The following is a 17,032-nucleotide window of genomic DNA, read 5'->3' as shown; positions in this document are numbered from 1 at the left end:
AGCGAGACCGTTGGCAAGTTCAAAGGTTTATTCAGTTCAGCTCCGGGCAGCTGACTGTCAAAACAATCCCGGCTTATATAGTGAACTGTCAAACATTATAACCAATCAGGTAACAGTAACTTTCCCGCCGCTCGGACAGCGGCCAATCGGCAAGCGGCATTCTGACAGCTCGGCGGCTGTCGGGGAATTCCTCTCAGCTGAGCGCTTGGCTCAGTTCGGAGGACCAGATTGTGGACTGCGGATTTGACAGTTCCGGGAACTGTCAAATCCGGCGCGTGCGTGTTTGGTCCCGGCAGCTCGTTTGACAGCTGTCATCGGTAATGGCGGCCGGCTGGGCGGTGCGCATGCGCTGTTGCTTCTGGCGGCCATTTGACAGCTGTCAACTGTCAAAAGTCTGCCGGGCCGGTGTTTTGTATGCTGTTTGGAATTCCCGGATTTCCCGATATGATTCACCCCCTTTCTCCCCCCTGAACTGGTATGTTATTGGTAACAACAGCTGAACTTTTACAACAAGTATTGTTAACAGGGTTTCTGTCAGTCGGCGGGTTTCCCTCCCATTCAAAGTCCGCGAGGTATGCGGGGGGTCTTCTGGCTCGGCTGGACCGACGGAGGCAGGGGGTGCTTCCTTCGTATTGTGCTGCCGGTGGAGTCGTCTCTGGAGGGATTTCGGCAGTCGGTTGTGGGTCCTGGGGAAGGGGAAGTTCGATGGGTCCGGGGGTGTCGGGTGGCGCGGCCTCCTCCAGAGTCGGTTGCAGCGTGGGGTTGGGGGGTGACCTGGGTCGGAGCTGATCTGCGTGTCTGCGTTGTGTAAGTCCTGTCCCTGTGTCCACCGTGTATGACAACGGTCCTGTTTGGTCCAGGATAACCCCTTGAACCCACTTATCCCTTCCCCCATAATCCCGAGACCAGACATTTTGACCCCTGGAGAATGTTTTTGGCTGGGCGTTGGGGGTCATTTCGGCTGCGGGTCTGTCCGGGTGGAGTCTGTCGAGCCTTGTCACCAGGCGGCGACCCCATCGGAGTTCGGCCGGACTTTTGCCGGTGGAGGAGCAGGGCGTAGCGTGGTGGGCTAAAAGAAATTGCGCCAGGCGACGGTGCCAGTTCCCCGTGATGATTCTTTTGAGGGCGTCTTTGGTGGTCCTCACCATAACTTCCGCAAGGCCATTGGACGATGGGTGGAAGGGAGCCGACGTTGAGTGCCTAATACAATTGCTCCTCGTGAAGATCTGAAAGTCATGAGAAGTAAATTGTGGGCCATTGTCTGATATTATAACGTCGGGGAGACCGTGTGTTGCGAAGATTCCCCTGAGGGCTTGGATGGTTGCGGTGGATGTTGTGCTGTGAACCGGGAGAACCTCCAGCCACTTAGAATAACTGTCCACTACTATAAGGAAGACCTGCCCTTGAAAAGGTCCGGCATAATCAATGTGGATGCGGGACCAGGGGTTTTTTGTGAGTTCCCATTTGTGGATCGGAGCTCTGGGTTGGAGCGGGCGGGATTCCTGGCACAGATAGCAGCCAGCGATGTGTTTTTCTATGTCTTGGTCTATTCCTGGCCACCAAACGTAGCTGCGGGCCAAGGCTTTTGTTTTTACGATGCCGGGGTGGCCCTCATGTAACGTGTGCAGTACCTTGGGTCTGTGTTTGGGTGGCACGATTACCCTGCACCCCCAGAGTAAGCATCCCAGGTGAGAGGTTAATTCATTTTGTCTGGAAAAATATGGCTGGAATTCTGTGCCTGGACAGGAGGATTGCCAGCCAGTAACCATTTGTACCCATGTACCCATGCTACCCATGCTAACACTCTGCTAAGCGTTTTGTCCTGGGATGTTGCTGCAGCGATATCGTTCGCTGTCAGTGGGCATTCCAGGAGTTCCTGAATTGCTAAGATGTTGCTTGCTGGGGCCGGGTCTGGTTCCGTGTGGGGTAAAGGCAGTCTGCTGAGACCATCAGCGTGACACATTTGGTGTCCCGGCTTGTATACTAGTTGGTAGGAATACGCTGCGAGGAATGTTGTCCAGCGCAGCATCCTGGGGGACAAAATTTGGGGGGTTTGGCGGTCCCAGGTGAACAATCCTAGCAGTGGCTTGTGATCTGTGTAAATCACAAAGGGGCGGCCATAAAGGTAGTCGTGAATTTTTTTTATTCCCGCCACTATTGCCAGGGCTTCCTTATCTATCTGGGCGTAATTTCTTTCCGTTTTGGACAGAGTCCTGGAATAATAGGCCACCGGGGCTTGAGAGCCGTCGCTGTCTAAGTGGCTTAAAACTGCTCCGATCCCATATGGGGATGCGTCGCAGGCTATGCAGAGAGGTTTGTCCTCTTTATAGTGGGAGATGGTGGCGTTACTGGATAGCATTTGTTTGAGAGCTTTGAAACTGTTGTCATGGACTGTTGTCCACTGCCAGGCTGCCCCTTTGTCGAGCAACCTGTGGAGAGGCTCTGCGATGGTTGCCTTTCCAGGTAGGAAGGCATGATAAAAATTCAAAAGCCCGAGGAAAGCCTGGAGCTCTGTTTTATTTTTGGGTGTGGGGGCGGCTTTGATTGCGAGAATTTTAGAGTTAGTGGGGTGGATTCCTTGCGAGTCAATTTTGTAGCCCAGAAAATCTGCGGGTGGGACGCCTATGGAACATTTTTCTCTTTTGAGTTTTAAGCCCGCTTTTCGAAATCTGGATAGTACCTCTTGCAGTCTGGTTGCTAAGTTGTTTTCAGATTCCCCTGCGATGAGCACGTCATCGAAATAGGGGCAGACTCCTGGGATTCCCTTTAACGTTTTTTCCATGACTTCCTGGAAAATACCAGGAGCCACTGAAATACCGAATTGAAGGCGGTTTACCTTAAAGGCGCCGCGGTGTGTAACAATGGTTTGAGCCTCTGCTGTTTCTTGGGTGACAGGAAGCTGAAGGAAAGCGTGCGCCAGATCGAGTTTGGCGAATATTGACCCAGAACCTATTTCAGAGAGCACGTCCTTAACTGCGGGGACTGGGTATGCATGGGGATTCAGTGCGCGGTTCAGGGTTGCCTTATAATCTGCGCATATTCTCACGTCCCCATTTGGTTTAACTGGTGTCACGATGGGTATCTCCCAGGTTCCCCCATCTGTTGGTTCTAGGACCCCGAGGCTGACTAAGCGATCTAATTCTGCCTCGATTTTTTGTTTCAGCGCGAAAGGGACCCTTCTTGCCTTAATGCGGATGGGACCCACCTCAGGTTTTAGCTTGAGGTCGATAGGGGTGCCGGTATATTTGCCAAGCGTTCCGTCGAAGACATCGGCGAACGCTTGGCAGACCTGTTCTAGGGTTTGGGACTGTATGCGGTGGGTGCGCTCCAGGCGGATGCCCAGAGCCTCGAACCAGTCTAATCCGATGAGGCTAGTTCTGGGTGCCTCTGTGATCTGTACTGTTAAGTGCCCAAGGAATTTTTTATATTCTAATTTTAATTGTGCTTGTCCCTTTAATTGGATAGCAGCCCCCTAGAAGTCTGCAAGGAGAATTTTGGAGGGCTGTAGGGAAATACGGCGTCTGCTTTTAAACCCAATTTTTTTGAGAGTGTCCCATGACATTATCGAAACGGAGGACCCGGAGTCGACCTCCATTTCACAGGGCACCCCTTGAATCTTAACCCAGATCTTAATCTTGGGCTGTAAATGGTGGATGGTCGAGATTTTTTGTTTGGCCCGAATGGACAACACTGAGGGCTGGGGATTTTCTTTAGCGGGGGAAGGGACCTTGGTCCTACCTGCCGGAATTTCCTCAAGCTCGTGGAGGGTTTCCCGGTTCAAACTGCGGCATGCGGAGCGAATGTGCCCGGTCTTCCCACATCCGTGGCACTTGGCATTTCTAAAACAGCATGTGGCTCTGGCATGAGCCCCGCCACAGCTGGCACACTTCGGTTTGGGGCCGGTGGAGGTGGGTCTTTGGCCTGGACCGGCTGGTTTGAATGGCCTGCGGTTCCTTCCATGGTCGGTGCTCATTTTGTTGAAGCGGGACATGATGTCGTCGACGCCGGTGTAGGTCTCCGGTTGCTCGTTGTCTGGCTCCCAGGTATGGTGGACTGACTCGGCCGGGCTGCTTCTGAACACAGGGGAGCCCTCGCGGTGGCTGTCTTCGTAGGCCATGATCTCTAGTATGAGTTGAGCGAGGTCCATCGTGGCCTTGGCTACCAATTTCCGCTGGAGCCGCTCGTTAGAGAGACCGGCGATAACCTGGTCTCTGATGCGGTCTTCCAGGTCTGGAAATTGGCACCTGCGGGCGGCGTGACGTACCCCCGCAACGAAGGCTGTGGACGTTTCGCCGGGTTGCTGGTGGCGGCGGGCGAAGTGGAGGCGCCAATACAGCTCAGACCGTCGGGTCATGAAGTGCTTGCTGAGGCGGTCGGTCAACACAGCGTAGGGGATGGTCGCGACGGGGTCTGGGCTGCAGAGCCCTACCGCGATGTCGTAAACGGCGGGCCCGCTGAGACAGAGAAGGGCTGCGGCTTTGTGGCGGTCCTCCGTTATCTTGTTGACAACGAGGTAGCCTTCAATTTGCCCCCAGTGCGATTCCCATCCCTCGGGATGGCGGACATCGAATTCTCTAACGTGGCCTAAATTTGCCATGGTCTGGGTCCGCAGTACTGTACAAGCTGCAGAAGGGTTCCTTTGCCCTCAAAGTGGCTTCAGCAGTGACTTGTCAGCGAGAGGGATCGGAACTCCTTCGCGGTGTGACTTAGCTCAGCAGGCAGCTCTATAGTACCGGGATCCCATCCTCGTCGCCAGGTGAAATGTCTTTACAAAGACAAGAGCGAGACCGTTGGCAAGTTCAAAGGTTTATTCAGTTCAGCTCCGGGCAGCTGACTGTCAAAACAATCCCGGCTTATATAGTGAACTGTCAAACATTATAACCAATCAGGTAACAGTAACTTTCCCGCCGCTCGGACAGCGGCCAATCGGCAAGCGGCATTCTGACAGCTCGGCGGCTGTCGGGGAATTCCTCTCAGCTGAGCGCTTGGCTCAGTTCGGAGGACCAGATTGTGGACTGCAGATTTGACAGTTCCGGGAACTGTCAAATCCGGCGCGTGCGTGTTTGGTCCCGGCAGCTCGTTTGACAGCTGTCATCGGTAATGGCGGCCGGCTGGGCGGTGCGCATGCGCTGTTGCTTCTGGTGGCCATTTGACAGCTGTCAACTGTCAAAAGTCTGCCGGGCCGGTGTTTTGTATGCTGTTTGGAATTCCCGGATTTCCCGATATGATTCACTAATAGTTGTCAGTTAATCCTAATATGTCCTAAAGGTCATGTCCTGCTTCCCTGGAGCTATGGCTAATGGCTATGTCCTGTGTTGGATTTTTTTGGGTGAGGGGTTGTTGGTTCTAGGGATCTTTGTATTTCCAATCCCATCAGCTCTAAGCTTCTCGACTCCAGTCTTTCTGAAAGGATTATTAAATCTGCATTTCTACAGACCTGGCCTCTGCTTGGGGTAGAGAAACTTGTGGGGGGGGCGTGTTTCTACCTAAGATTTTCTATTATTCCTTTGGGGAAATATATTCTGCTCTTTTTAATATCTCCTAAAATATTTCTTTCTCTGGGGTGGGGGTGCCATCTTTTTATACCAGTAAAGCCAATTTTGTATAAGGGGGCTTTTTGGTGGCCTTTGCCATATTTGTAGAATTCTTAACCCAAGAAATTCTTCAGTTCCCTGTTTTAAGGCAATGCTGGAAACTTTTCAGGAGGAAGGGTTACCTTCAACTCAGTGTTGGCTCCTGATAACTGCCTGGATAAACCCTGAAGTCCAATTGATATAGTTTTTCAAAAGAGGCTTGCCGTTGTCCTTCATGGGACTGATAGTATGCAACTGCCTCAAGTTCCTCAGCTGTCTTTGGGCCTAAGTCAGGACTAGATTCCATCACAGATTCCCTGTTTCTAGCCTGGTGCCTTAACCATTGCACCAGACTGGGTCTCCTGGATTGAATTGATTTTATCACCTTTCTGGTTAATATTCTAAAAGTTTTAGACATATTCATTTCATTTTTATATTTTAAATTGTGTGTTGTCTGAATTTGCTTTTTTTGAATGCTTTTTAAACAAAAAGACAAAGTACATTTCAAGAGGTGAAACGTCCTGTTCTCCAACTCATAGCAATACTTTGCCTTCCTTTTGTAACCAAATCTCAGTTCTTAGCACTAGGAAAATAGAGACAGGGGATGAGACAAACAGCTGGTCTCTGGACCAAAATACAAAGAAAATATAAAGAGCTCTACAAACTATACGTTTCCAGAACAGTATCAACTTCAACTGAGAGGTATGTTTTGTACAAAAAGTGAAAGAGTCAGAGGCTGCCTAAAATGCTGGCTTTAGTTGTAAAATGTTATGCCAGAACTTAGTGATTATGTTTCCAGGCTGCTAAATTCCAAATGTTTGCAATGTGTGTTCTGTTTGCATCAGTGTTTAAAAATTAATATGAAAACTGCTGAGTTATCATTAGAGCTTTGGCTAGACTAGAGGTTCAAACCATTAACCGTCTATGTTTTCACCTGTGGTAGAAGTAGAAACTGAAATAATGAGAGACTGTATACAAGAATGGGTTGGATTTAAAACAGTAGAGAAGCATGCTCTATGTGACTATGGGATGTATTTGCTGCTTACAAGGCCCAGGTGTTTGTCCTAAGTTGTAATTATCCTTGCTTTTAATTTTTCCCCTCCAGGGAAATGATCTTATAAGCAACACTTTAACCCTTTCTTATCATGAAGGGCTTTTCTAACAATACTGACAAAGATGAATATCAGATTATTTTTTCCTCCTGTATTTGCTTTTCCCTATATTCTCTGCCCCCCACCGCCACCAATCCTGGCCCCTTTCTTCCAGCACCAAGGAGGTAAAGAGACCAAAGCTTTAATCAGATAGAAACTTCTCCACATGTCCATTGCACACAGCAAGCCTGATGGGATTTCCCTTTAAGTTATCAAATGTCAGCAACCGCTATGACACAGTTCATTGTATTTGTTTGCTCTATAAATCATTCAGTTATGAAGGTTGAAAGAAATTCTGTACGCCTTTCATCATTTTCTGCAAATAGTTAACCATGTGTTCCTTGTTTGTTACTTGGGAAGCATTTTTCTTGTACTGGGTAGCATGTAATGTGTGAACTCAGACACTAGTAAGAGGTACATTTGCTTTCTGGCTAGAACTGTTTTTCAGCTCCTGTTGTGCATTTGTGTTTCAGACATCCTCTATCTGTGACCATGACTTCACCAGTTGACTCAACTATGTACTGTTGGCAACACCCAAAAGAAGAAACTTCACAGCTGGAATCAACACCTCTTTTATCCTATGACAAACCAAGGCAGAAACAGAAACACAACTGGGACAGATGGAGGGTTGTCTTTCCTAGTAATCCCAGATTTCAAAAGGAGTTGGAAAGAGTCTTGAAGACATATTGCAAAAATGGGATACGAACAACAAAATACACCTTGCTGAGCTTTTTACCCCAAAATCTCTTTGAACAGTTTCATAGGTATGAAAATGCACCACTACCACCAAAAACAAACCAAAATGATCATTATTTTTATATCTATTTTCAGTAAATGGAAGAAAAGTATTCAAAAAAATACAAAAAAGTACAGAATGCCTTTAGAGAGATTAAGAATCATATTGTTGCAGATTCCAAATTTCTCCTTTATATTGTCATCAGAAGTTTTCCATTATATAAGTCAGGAACAGGCAACACAGCATTGGCACACACAATGTTATACATCAGAGTTTCACAATCTTGGCAAGTTTAAGACATGTGGATTTCATCTCCCAGTATTCCTCAGTCAGCATGCCAAGACTTAGAAACACTAGTGTATATGATCTTCCTATATAGCACCAAAAATTAAAATAAAATTGTTTCTTTATTTTAAAATGACCAAAATTTTATGAGATTTTGAGTGACAGTGCCAAAACCTTGAAAGATTTAATCTAAATTTTTGCCTATATATAATATCTACAGATCTCATTCACAACAGATATTCAATGAACTCTAAATTAAAAGTGGGAATGATTTATACAGTGTATAAATACTGTATATTAGAGTGCAGAGTAGAGCAACAAAGATGATTAGGGAACAGGAGGCTAAAACTTGTGAAGAACGGTTGCAGGAATTGGATATGTCTAGTTTAATGAAAAGAAGGACTACGGGGTAACATGATAGCCATGTTCCATTATTTGAAGGGCTGCCATAAAAGGGGTCAATCTATTTTCCAAAGCACCTGAAGGCAGGACAAGAAGCAATATATAGAAACTTATCAAGGAGAGAACCAACCAAGGTCTAAGGAGAAAGTTCCTGGCAGTTAGAACAATTAATCAGTGGAACAAGTTGCCTCCAGAAGTTGTGGATGTTCCATCACTAGAGGTTTTTAAGAAGAGATTGGACAACAATTTGTCTGAAATGTTATAGGATTTCCTGCTTGAGCAAGGGGTTGGACAAGAAGACCTCCAAGATCCCTTCCAACTCTGTTATTCTGTTCTGTTCAGTATATTAGAGTGGAATCTAATGCTCCTTTTTGGCACCATCTGTGAATGTGGGAAGGAAATTCACTCCCCTCTCCCCACACACACATGCATACACATGCCCTATAAATCTGTTTTTGAAAAGTCAGAAGAATCTCCAGAGCTCATGGGGAAGACTACAGAAGGGAAGGGAAGGATTGGATCAAAGTCCCATTGAGCAACAGGACGTCACGCAGGCAACATTAAATTCCATATTTAGATAAGGATGATTACTTATAAAATGAATAATAAGGGACAGTCCAATAGCTTTATAAACAATAGCTCATTTAGTAGGACAATAGATTGTGATGTGTGTCAGCCATTGCCTAAATCTAATGTGTTGGGAGAGGCTTGGTGATTCATTGGAGCTATAAATAGCACTTCTTTAAGTAAGGAGATGGTACAGATCCTCAGGAAGCTATTCTAAGCACCCTTTGGAAGAAAAAGCTTTAATTAAACTCATCTGACCTGAGAAATTATAGACCAGTCTTGAATAGCCCGGTCACAGCAATTGGGTCATGACAAAGCAGCTATACATTTTCTCTGGTAGAATGGATCATCCAAAACAATTTAAAACCATCCCAGGGCCTACTTGGGAAATTAAAGTTGAAACCATGGGATAATCTACAGCTCTGCCTGTGGCTCTCAATAGTCTGTAGGTCATTTATGTGGCTTTAATCTGCGCATATTTTTACATTTGAGCATAAGAATGTTCTTCACACTGTGAAGAGAGTTAACAGAATAACAGATAGTTGGGGCTTAGGGTTAGGGTTGGATCAAGAAAGAAACAGGGAAGCAAAAAGTTAAAGCTACCTCTGGGATGCTAACCCAAATTAGTGACGCCATGATACTAGGATATTTTAAAAAAAGAAAAAGAACTCTATATTCCAGTGGCCCCCAACCTTTCTGGCACAAGGGACCAGTTTCATGAAACACAATTCTTCCACGGACCAGGACGGGGTGGTTTCACATGCAATCTAGATCCCTTGCATGCGCAGATGAAACTTCAGTCATTCGCCTGCCGCTTCCGCGGCCCAGTTCCTAACAGACCACAGACTGGTACCAATCTGTGGCCCAAAGGTTAGGGACCCCTGCTGTACACCATCTTGCCTATTTCAAACCTGCCCACATAGATGGGACAGCTGGCTTGCCACTGTGCCACAGACTAACCCATCACGTTTTAGTCTAATATTTTATGCAAAATCACCCTGCATGGTTCATATGGTTCAGTGCATAATGGAAACACGAAAAATTAAATTAATTTGGTAAACCATGGTACATGCATTTCATAAACACAGTCTGTGGGCAGAGTTAACTTTAGCCACTAAAGCAAATGAACGAATAAGGGTTTGTTTCTTAATTTATTTGATTATTTGCTAATTATGTCTGGACCCAGAAATCGTTGCCTCAATAAGCTCAATAAGAAAAATGACAAATGTAACAACTCCATTAATGATTCTATCTTTTTAGGTTGGCCAACATTTACTTCCTCCTCTTGGTGGTCATCAACTGGTTCCCACAACTGGAAGTTTTTCAGAGGGATATCACAATGGTACCTTTATTTGCTGTGCTTTTAGCTATAGCAGTTAAGGACGGCACTGAAGATTATAAAAGATACAAACTGGATCAACAGATCAATTTTTCTAAAACGAAGGCATACAATAAGTAAGTCTATAAATGTGTTGTTACATTATTTCTCCTGATATCCCCATCCCATCCCCCATATTGATATAAGCAATAAATTTTGAGAATATAATTTGTGGCAGAAGATAATTTTATCTTTATAATATTGCTGCAAATCTGTTGGTTCATTCAATTTCCTGTTAAAAATTGTATCTCGAAAATCAATTATGACAATTATCACAAAATTCAATCCTACTGTTATGCCACAGTTATTTGGATTTCTACAGAACTATGATTTATTTCACATAAGCAATCAGTTTTAGCATACTGGTTTCTACAAACCATGATTTGTAACCAAAGTGGTTTCTTTAATAATCCATAGTTAAAGCATGGTTTAAGGTGAAGCTATTCTACAGGTATTCCTCCTAGTGTACATAGAATATATCTTCACTCCTTTGGACATTGCTTTCAATAATTTTTTGACAGTGCAGACAGCTGGAGATGCAAGCATTTTGGAGAATGGCATAGAAGTTATGGAAAACTGTAATTTCTACACAGAAAAATGTGATTGCTTGAAGTTACTGTTTTAAATTTCAAGTATTTATAATTCTGCATAGAATTATAAAGGCCGTATAATCCATACTAACACATATCTGAGATTCAAATAGGAGACCGCTGAACTTCTATCTTCTATTTTATACTGTTCAGAGAAAGTTTCAGTGTCACTGTACAGCTGAGGAAAAAATCCAGACCAGCAGCAAAGCAGGCACTAGGACCCAGAATCACTCTTTTTGAGGGCAGCAGAACTGGTTTGCAGAAGGATGACACCTCTGTGTTTCAACAGGTGTTGGCTAAAGCAAGCAAAAGCAGTTGGCTCAATTAAATGCAGCCTGACACTTCACCCTGGAACAAACCAACTGGAATATAGTTTGTGTTTAATTCTTTAAGTGTAGCTTTAAAGGGGCAGGAAGATGTCAAGGAAATGTGCTCAATAACATTCCTACGGGATATACTTTGGTTCAGAAGACCGTGCTGCCAGAGTGTTGTCTCAGAGTCTGAGAGTGTGGAATCTGTGAGGAGAAGGAAAGGGGAAAAGAATGAAGAAACTAAACGAGTTGTGCTCTCGAACTTGCCCTTTGAAGCCAAGTGGAAAGAAAATCCAAATAGACGTCATGCAGGCAACAAAATCAAGACCACCCGATACACATTCTTGTCTTTTATCCCTAAAAATATTTTTGAACAGTTTCACCGCTTTGCCAATGTATATTTTGTGGCCATCGTTCTTCTTAATTTTGTGCCAGTAGTAAATGTTTTTGAGCCAGGAATATCTGTGTTGCCCATCTGTGTTATAATGGCCATGACTGCTCTTAAAGATGCTTGGGAAGACTTTCGGAGATTCAAGCTGGACAAGGAGATCAATAGCATGTACTGCCTAGTATACAACAGGTAAATACATTCTGGGATGCAATTTGGGGATGTTTCAGAAGCAACTTTAATGAGCCTTCAAATATTATCCATTACTAAGTAACATGAGGCTTAAATAATTTAGCTAAGTCCTTGAAAACAATATTTCAGTATTACAAAAGAAAGTGAAATTTTCTCTATCAACCCCACCAGGTTGCTTTCTTCTGCTTCTTTCGCTGTTCAAAACTAAACTTATGTGACATATCATAGAGATGCGGTGTTCATTGCAAAGACAATAGCCATAGTTTATGATTTTGGCAATTTTAATTTTGATCCTTTCTAAATGTTTCCCAACTTGTTTTGTTTTTGTTCTGTTGTTTTTTTCACAACTGTCATATTCCATGACAATCCTTTCCTATAGCTAGTCAGAACCTATAAGCATTTAGGTAAAATCAGAACAGTGAGCAAAATACGTGCAGAGTTTTTATAATACTTTGAGGAGTCCATTTCTTGGTTTTTGAAAATGATATCCGTGCTGCTATCACCATTTACCGAAATTTAAATTTCAAGTTTTGATAATCATGTTTCTTTTCTTACAACCATTATAAAGATAATATTTAACATATAGTTTTTGTTACTATTTGGTTTATTATTAGATTTCTGTTCCTAGTTTCTTGGTCTAAAGGAGAACTATTCAGTAATATTTTGTGTTAAAAATGTGCATAGCCCAATTCAGATACTGCAGTCAAACCACAAAACCAACCATCAGAGCTATCCCTAAGGCCTTAGACTTTCCTTCTCCTCCTTCCTTCTTCTTGCTGGTATTACAGTTCCTTCCCTCACTTCCTTGGTCACCATACTTTGTCACCCACACAAAATAAGGTCAACAGTATTTTATCTATAAACCAGAATTTAAAACCGAAAACTTGAACTGGGTTTCTTATGCTGCGTTAGAGACAACAAATGTGATTTTTTTTCAAGTTTGGTTGTAATTTACCTATTTTACCTATAAACCATGAAGAATCAAGAAGAAAAGTTGGAACTGATTTGTGTGAGTGAATCATGTGAGGAATGTTTCATCTTTAGGCATGGACACTGAAGTCACAATATCTGAATTAGGTCCTCTTAGTGGCACACAATTATATCATTGTCCCTCTTAGTGCTCTTAGGAATAGAAAAAGAGAGTTTTATTACTATCTGTAATTTATGCCTGAGTTTCTAAATAAGGAAGAAGTGGTAATCTGAGTTTTGCCCCATATCTCTCTCATCTCTGTCTCATCTCTATATCCTGCTTTAATTTTAGATTAACTCACTGAATTCCAAATCTTCTCCTAAGCCTTCCAGTCTCAAACTGTAGCATAAATATACACAAGATTCTCATTCTGGCTAATGTCTGATAGATTTTAGTAAGTATGGAAAAGTATTTCCATGGGCATTTACCATAAAGGCTTTATTTCATGATGTCCAGCTATGGGTGGAACATTCTTTGTTACCATTTGTCATCCAAACAGCAAGTTGGCACCAGTATGGAACATAATTTCAGACAAAAGTCTAAGGAATGATAGTGTACAGGTGTATATTTGAATACCATACTATTAGACAAGATCTCTTCTTCCTTGCCACATAAGGAAAGAGTAAAACAAACATTTTCTTTAGTGGCAACAAATTTTGATGATTTCCCTTACTCAGAATTGCCTCAGGGCTCTGACCTAAACTCAAAATTAGAGGAAGCTGAGTTAGTAGATGGGAACTGCCTTCCTTAAGGTAAGTGACAAATTTTGGCTAGTTGGACAGACTTATTTACCTCCTGATGCCACTTAGAGCTTTCCATACCTCCAGAGGGTGGTCACTTGGTGTTTTCCATATGGTTGTCCTTCAACATTTCCTTGGAGATATGTGTTATAGGTGCATCAGAACACTTTAATTGCCTTGATATATCAGAACACCTTGAATATAGAAAATTGTCTTTTTTTCGGATGACAAATTAAAAAAATAATTATATTGGCTACAAGGAAAACTTGTGATTAAAAAGTTGAAAGATTGAAAAATGGATGAGATCTTTTATTGTTGTTTTTAGCAGTACTCTTCTATCATGTTTTCTATCAGGTTTAAAGATATTGATAACAAACTGTGCTTCTCATAGCTTGACTACTTTACATACATATTCACATAACCTGGATCTGTCTGGATAGAAGAATTTTTCACACACTGCTACAATATTATGAATTGGGATCCACAGAATGCCAGTTGTATTCATCTTACATATGATTTCTTACCTTGAAGGGTTCCTGGCAGATGCATCTAATGAAAGCTCTTCCATAACCTTCTTAACATTATTTCATCACTGCTTTTATAAAAAGAACATTTATTTTAGTTTTGCTCTTAGTCATTCTTCCTTATATGCAAAAAAAACCCTGAAGCCCAACATCAGGGCACCAAATGAGGAAGAATTTTGTTTTATTTTATTTTATTTATTATTTATAAAATTTTATGTTGCCCTTGTAAAGTAACTGGTTTCTCACTATTTATGTCTAACACTGTGAAGTACTTGGGCTTATTTTACACAGTTGCAGCTAGTTTCTAAACCAGAGCCTTTAATGTTTAAGACAAATTTTCACAGGCTATTGTGAGGTTTCTCTTAGAAAAGCTTGTCCTAATACCATGCTTGTCTTCAGCTGATCTTGAAATTTTACCTTGCAAAAGGCTAACCAAGGCTTGATCTTAAATGGAATTGCTATGCATAATTTTATTAATGAACATGCTGCAACACTGAAATAACTCCAGGCAACAAACTAATGGAGGTACAATATTTATCAGGGAGACAGGCTCTTGCTTCTTCTTGCCAAAACTTTAATTTACATGCAATTCCATTACTGGAAAAGCCAGGTGCCTTTTCAGTCATTGCCTGTACCGCACCTTCTGGTTCAAGTGCTTGGTGTAATGTAGGTTTCGAGAAAGGGTGTTCTCCCAATAGACAATGAATGTTTGAATGTACATGTCTATAAAAAAATTCTTCCACATCTTAGCACATGATTAAACTGCTCCTGAAGACATCACATTCATTTCGAACATTGATTTTGTTCATTATAAAGAAAAAAGGAATGCTAGCAACACCCAGGCAGTAGTTCTTCAGAGTGTTGGTACTATTAGGCTGTATTTAAATTGCTTTCACAAATTCCTACCGGTTGTGCTTTTCAGTCACAACCTGAGAGAAGGAGAAAAAGGGTTTAGTGCTAATTGGCAATCATTTGCCACATGTCCTAACAAAGCAAGACTGCAAGAAATATAAAGAAAATCAGCCTAATATGATCTGTGCTTTCTAAAAGATCAGTTCTTTTTGGGAAGAAGAAAAGGGGAGTCATTCATTTGGATCTGATTGCACTTGGGCAAAATGCATTGCACCAGAGGCAGATCCAACCCTGCTTCATAAGTACAGGTTGGGAAAAACCAAATTATGGATATAAAATGTAAGGGCTCCACCCACCCCAAAATCAGAACTGCTCTATAGGCAATAACCAACTTCATTTTCTATTAAACATTCCTAGCTTTGGGACAGACAGTATGAATTTCCTGGAAACACAAGAAGCAAAATTAAAGAAGCCAGATGGAACAGAAAGTACATACCCTAAAATCAAATAGTTCTAAAATGAAAACCATGGCTTAGTTCTCTATGCTATCTACCCCTATTTCCAACAAAACTCAAACTAATTTGCAAGGATTTGGTGGCTTTAAAGTGAATCAGTATTATTCTATGGTGTAGTGTAATAGTAACCACTACCAACAACAGCATGTAAAAAGTTTTATGCAAATCTCATTGTAGGAGGACAGCCCACACAGAGAGAGAAAGAAATATTTTGTGGAATATTAAAAAGGCAGAATATATTTCCCCAAAGGATCTTAAAGGCAGAAAAGCAAGCCTAGTTTTTCTTAATAGCTCCAAGCAGAAACTAGGCAGTGGCCAGCTTTTAGAAATGCAGACGTGATAATCATTTCAGAAAGATTGGAGCCAGAAGGCTAGAAGCTGATGAGATTAGGAAGACAAAGACCCCTAAAATCTACATGCTCCACCCAAACTCTAAAAGACATGACCTTTAGGACATAATAGGATTAACCCACCAATACCAAAAAGGACACACTCAAAAGCTCAGGTCAAAGTATATGACACAGGAAATACAAAGCCTCAAGCAGGAAGAACTCCAAACACAAAAGCCGAAGAAGTTATAAAAACTCACCACTCCCAGCTACATGTGGTCAGCTTTCCCAGAGCCATGCTTTTGTCTGGCTCTGTCCTTCAATAAATTACAACCTTTTTTTCTAAAGCAGTCTCCATTTTGCTTATTCCCAGCTTGGACTTGTACCCTGATAAAGATTTTTCTTTTAAAACCTCATGTTGAAATGTAAAAATCAACTTAAACATAATATGATTTTATTTGATCTTAATATATAGTATACTCTCTAAACTCAGCCATTGTTGCTTAAAAGTGTGGTCTATAGCTTCATGAATTGTGCGATCCAGATCAATTGTTTGCTTACCTGAGGGAGGGAAGTAATGAGGGAAGTTGAATTCATGAGAACTCAGGGGCAAGGCTGCATTCCTTAAAAATCATTTTAATCTGGCCATCTCTAAATCATACTGGTTGCCCTGGATTGTTAATTGCACTGGGAGAAGACTTTGAAATTACATTTTTTTTTCTAATAGAGTATTGGAGAATTAGAAGCTAGAGCAGTAAATTCCAATTCCATTCTTATATAATAGACTGCTTCCAGAAAGCAACATTGGAGACTTTTGCTCTGTTGGCCTGAAAATGTCATGGTAATCATTCCAATGTTTAATGGTATTTTGATATAAAGCAAAATCAGATAGTTTTACCCCAAGATACCCAAAACTTTATTAACTAACTGAAGGTGTACAAATTCTGAAAGTCCAAAATTCTGCCATCTAATGTATAGATTACATTTCTACTTTTTATCTGTTTGAAAGAATTGCTGGAAATGCCCAAGTGTCAAAAATCAGTAAAGAATTAGAGAAATATTATAATTGAAATGTAAATAAATAACTGTTTTCTTTGACCAGGAAACTATTGTTAAACATCTTCTCAATTACTTTGTGTTCTCATTTGGGAGTCAATATACACTTTAGGATGCTATTAGATTTAGTCTTCTCTCAGAATGTCAATTCTGAGCATGAAACATACTTTGTTATCTTAGATGGATGAACCTCTTCAATCACAGAACTAGCCCAGTGATAATAATTTCTGCCTTGGAAAAAACTGTTTTAGATTATCATGATGCACAATAGAAGGGGCTTCTCTTGAAAGAATTTGGAGGGGTTAGATACTAGCAACATGGCATCTAGATTGTTTGCTACCACATGAACCTACCTTGTCTTTAACCTCCTTGGATACTTGTGGGCTCCCAAATACAATTGTAGGCACTGGGGTAAAAAGTTCTGTAATAATAATAATAATAATAAACCTTTATTGTCAAAGTACAACATGTGT

General features: G+C 42.0%; 1 protein-coding gene across 1 annotated transcript in view; it reads left to right on the top strand.

The window, feature by feature from the left end:
• Nucleotides 1-320: 320 nt before the first annotated feature.
• Nucleotides 321-17,032, top strand: part of LOC308662879 (phospholipid-transporting ATPase VB-like) — a gene marked incomplete at both ends in the record, with an annotated part of 51,217 nt that continues 34,505 nt past the window's right edge. Inside the window, 3 exons of the mRNA XM_081319022.1 lie at nucleotides 321-475; nucleotides 9,975-10,169; nucleotides 11,076-11,573. Of these exons, the coding sequence (XP_081175148.1) occupies nucleotides 321-475; nucleotides 9,975-10,169; nucleotides 11,076-11,573 (848 nt within the window). The remainder of the gene's footprint in view (nucleotides 476-9,974; nucleotides 10,170-11,075; nucleotides 11,574-17,032) is intronic.

The sequence above is a fragment of the Vipera berus genome, assembly GCF_964194415.1.
Source record: "Vipera berus genome assembly, chromosome: 2".
In the NCBI taxonomy this organism is placed as follows: domain Eukaryota; kingdom Metazoa; phylum Chordata; class Lepidosauria; order Squamata; family Viperidae; genus Vipera; species Vipera berus.
This window is presented reverse-complemented; position numbering and strand designations above follow the sequence as displayed.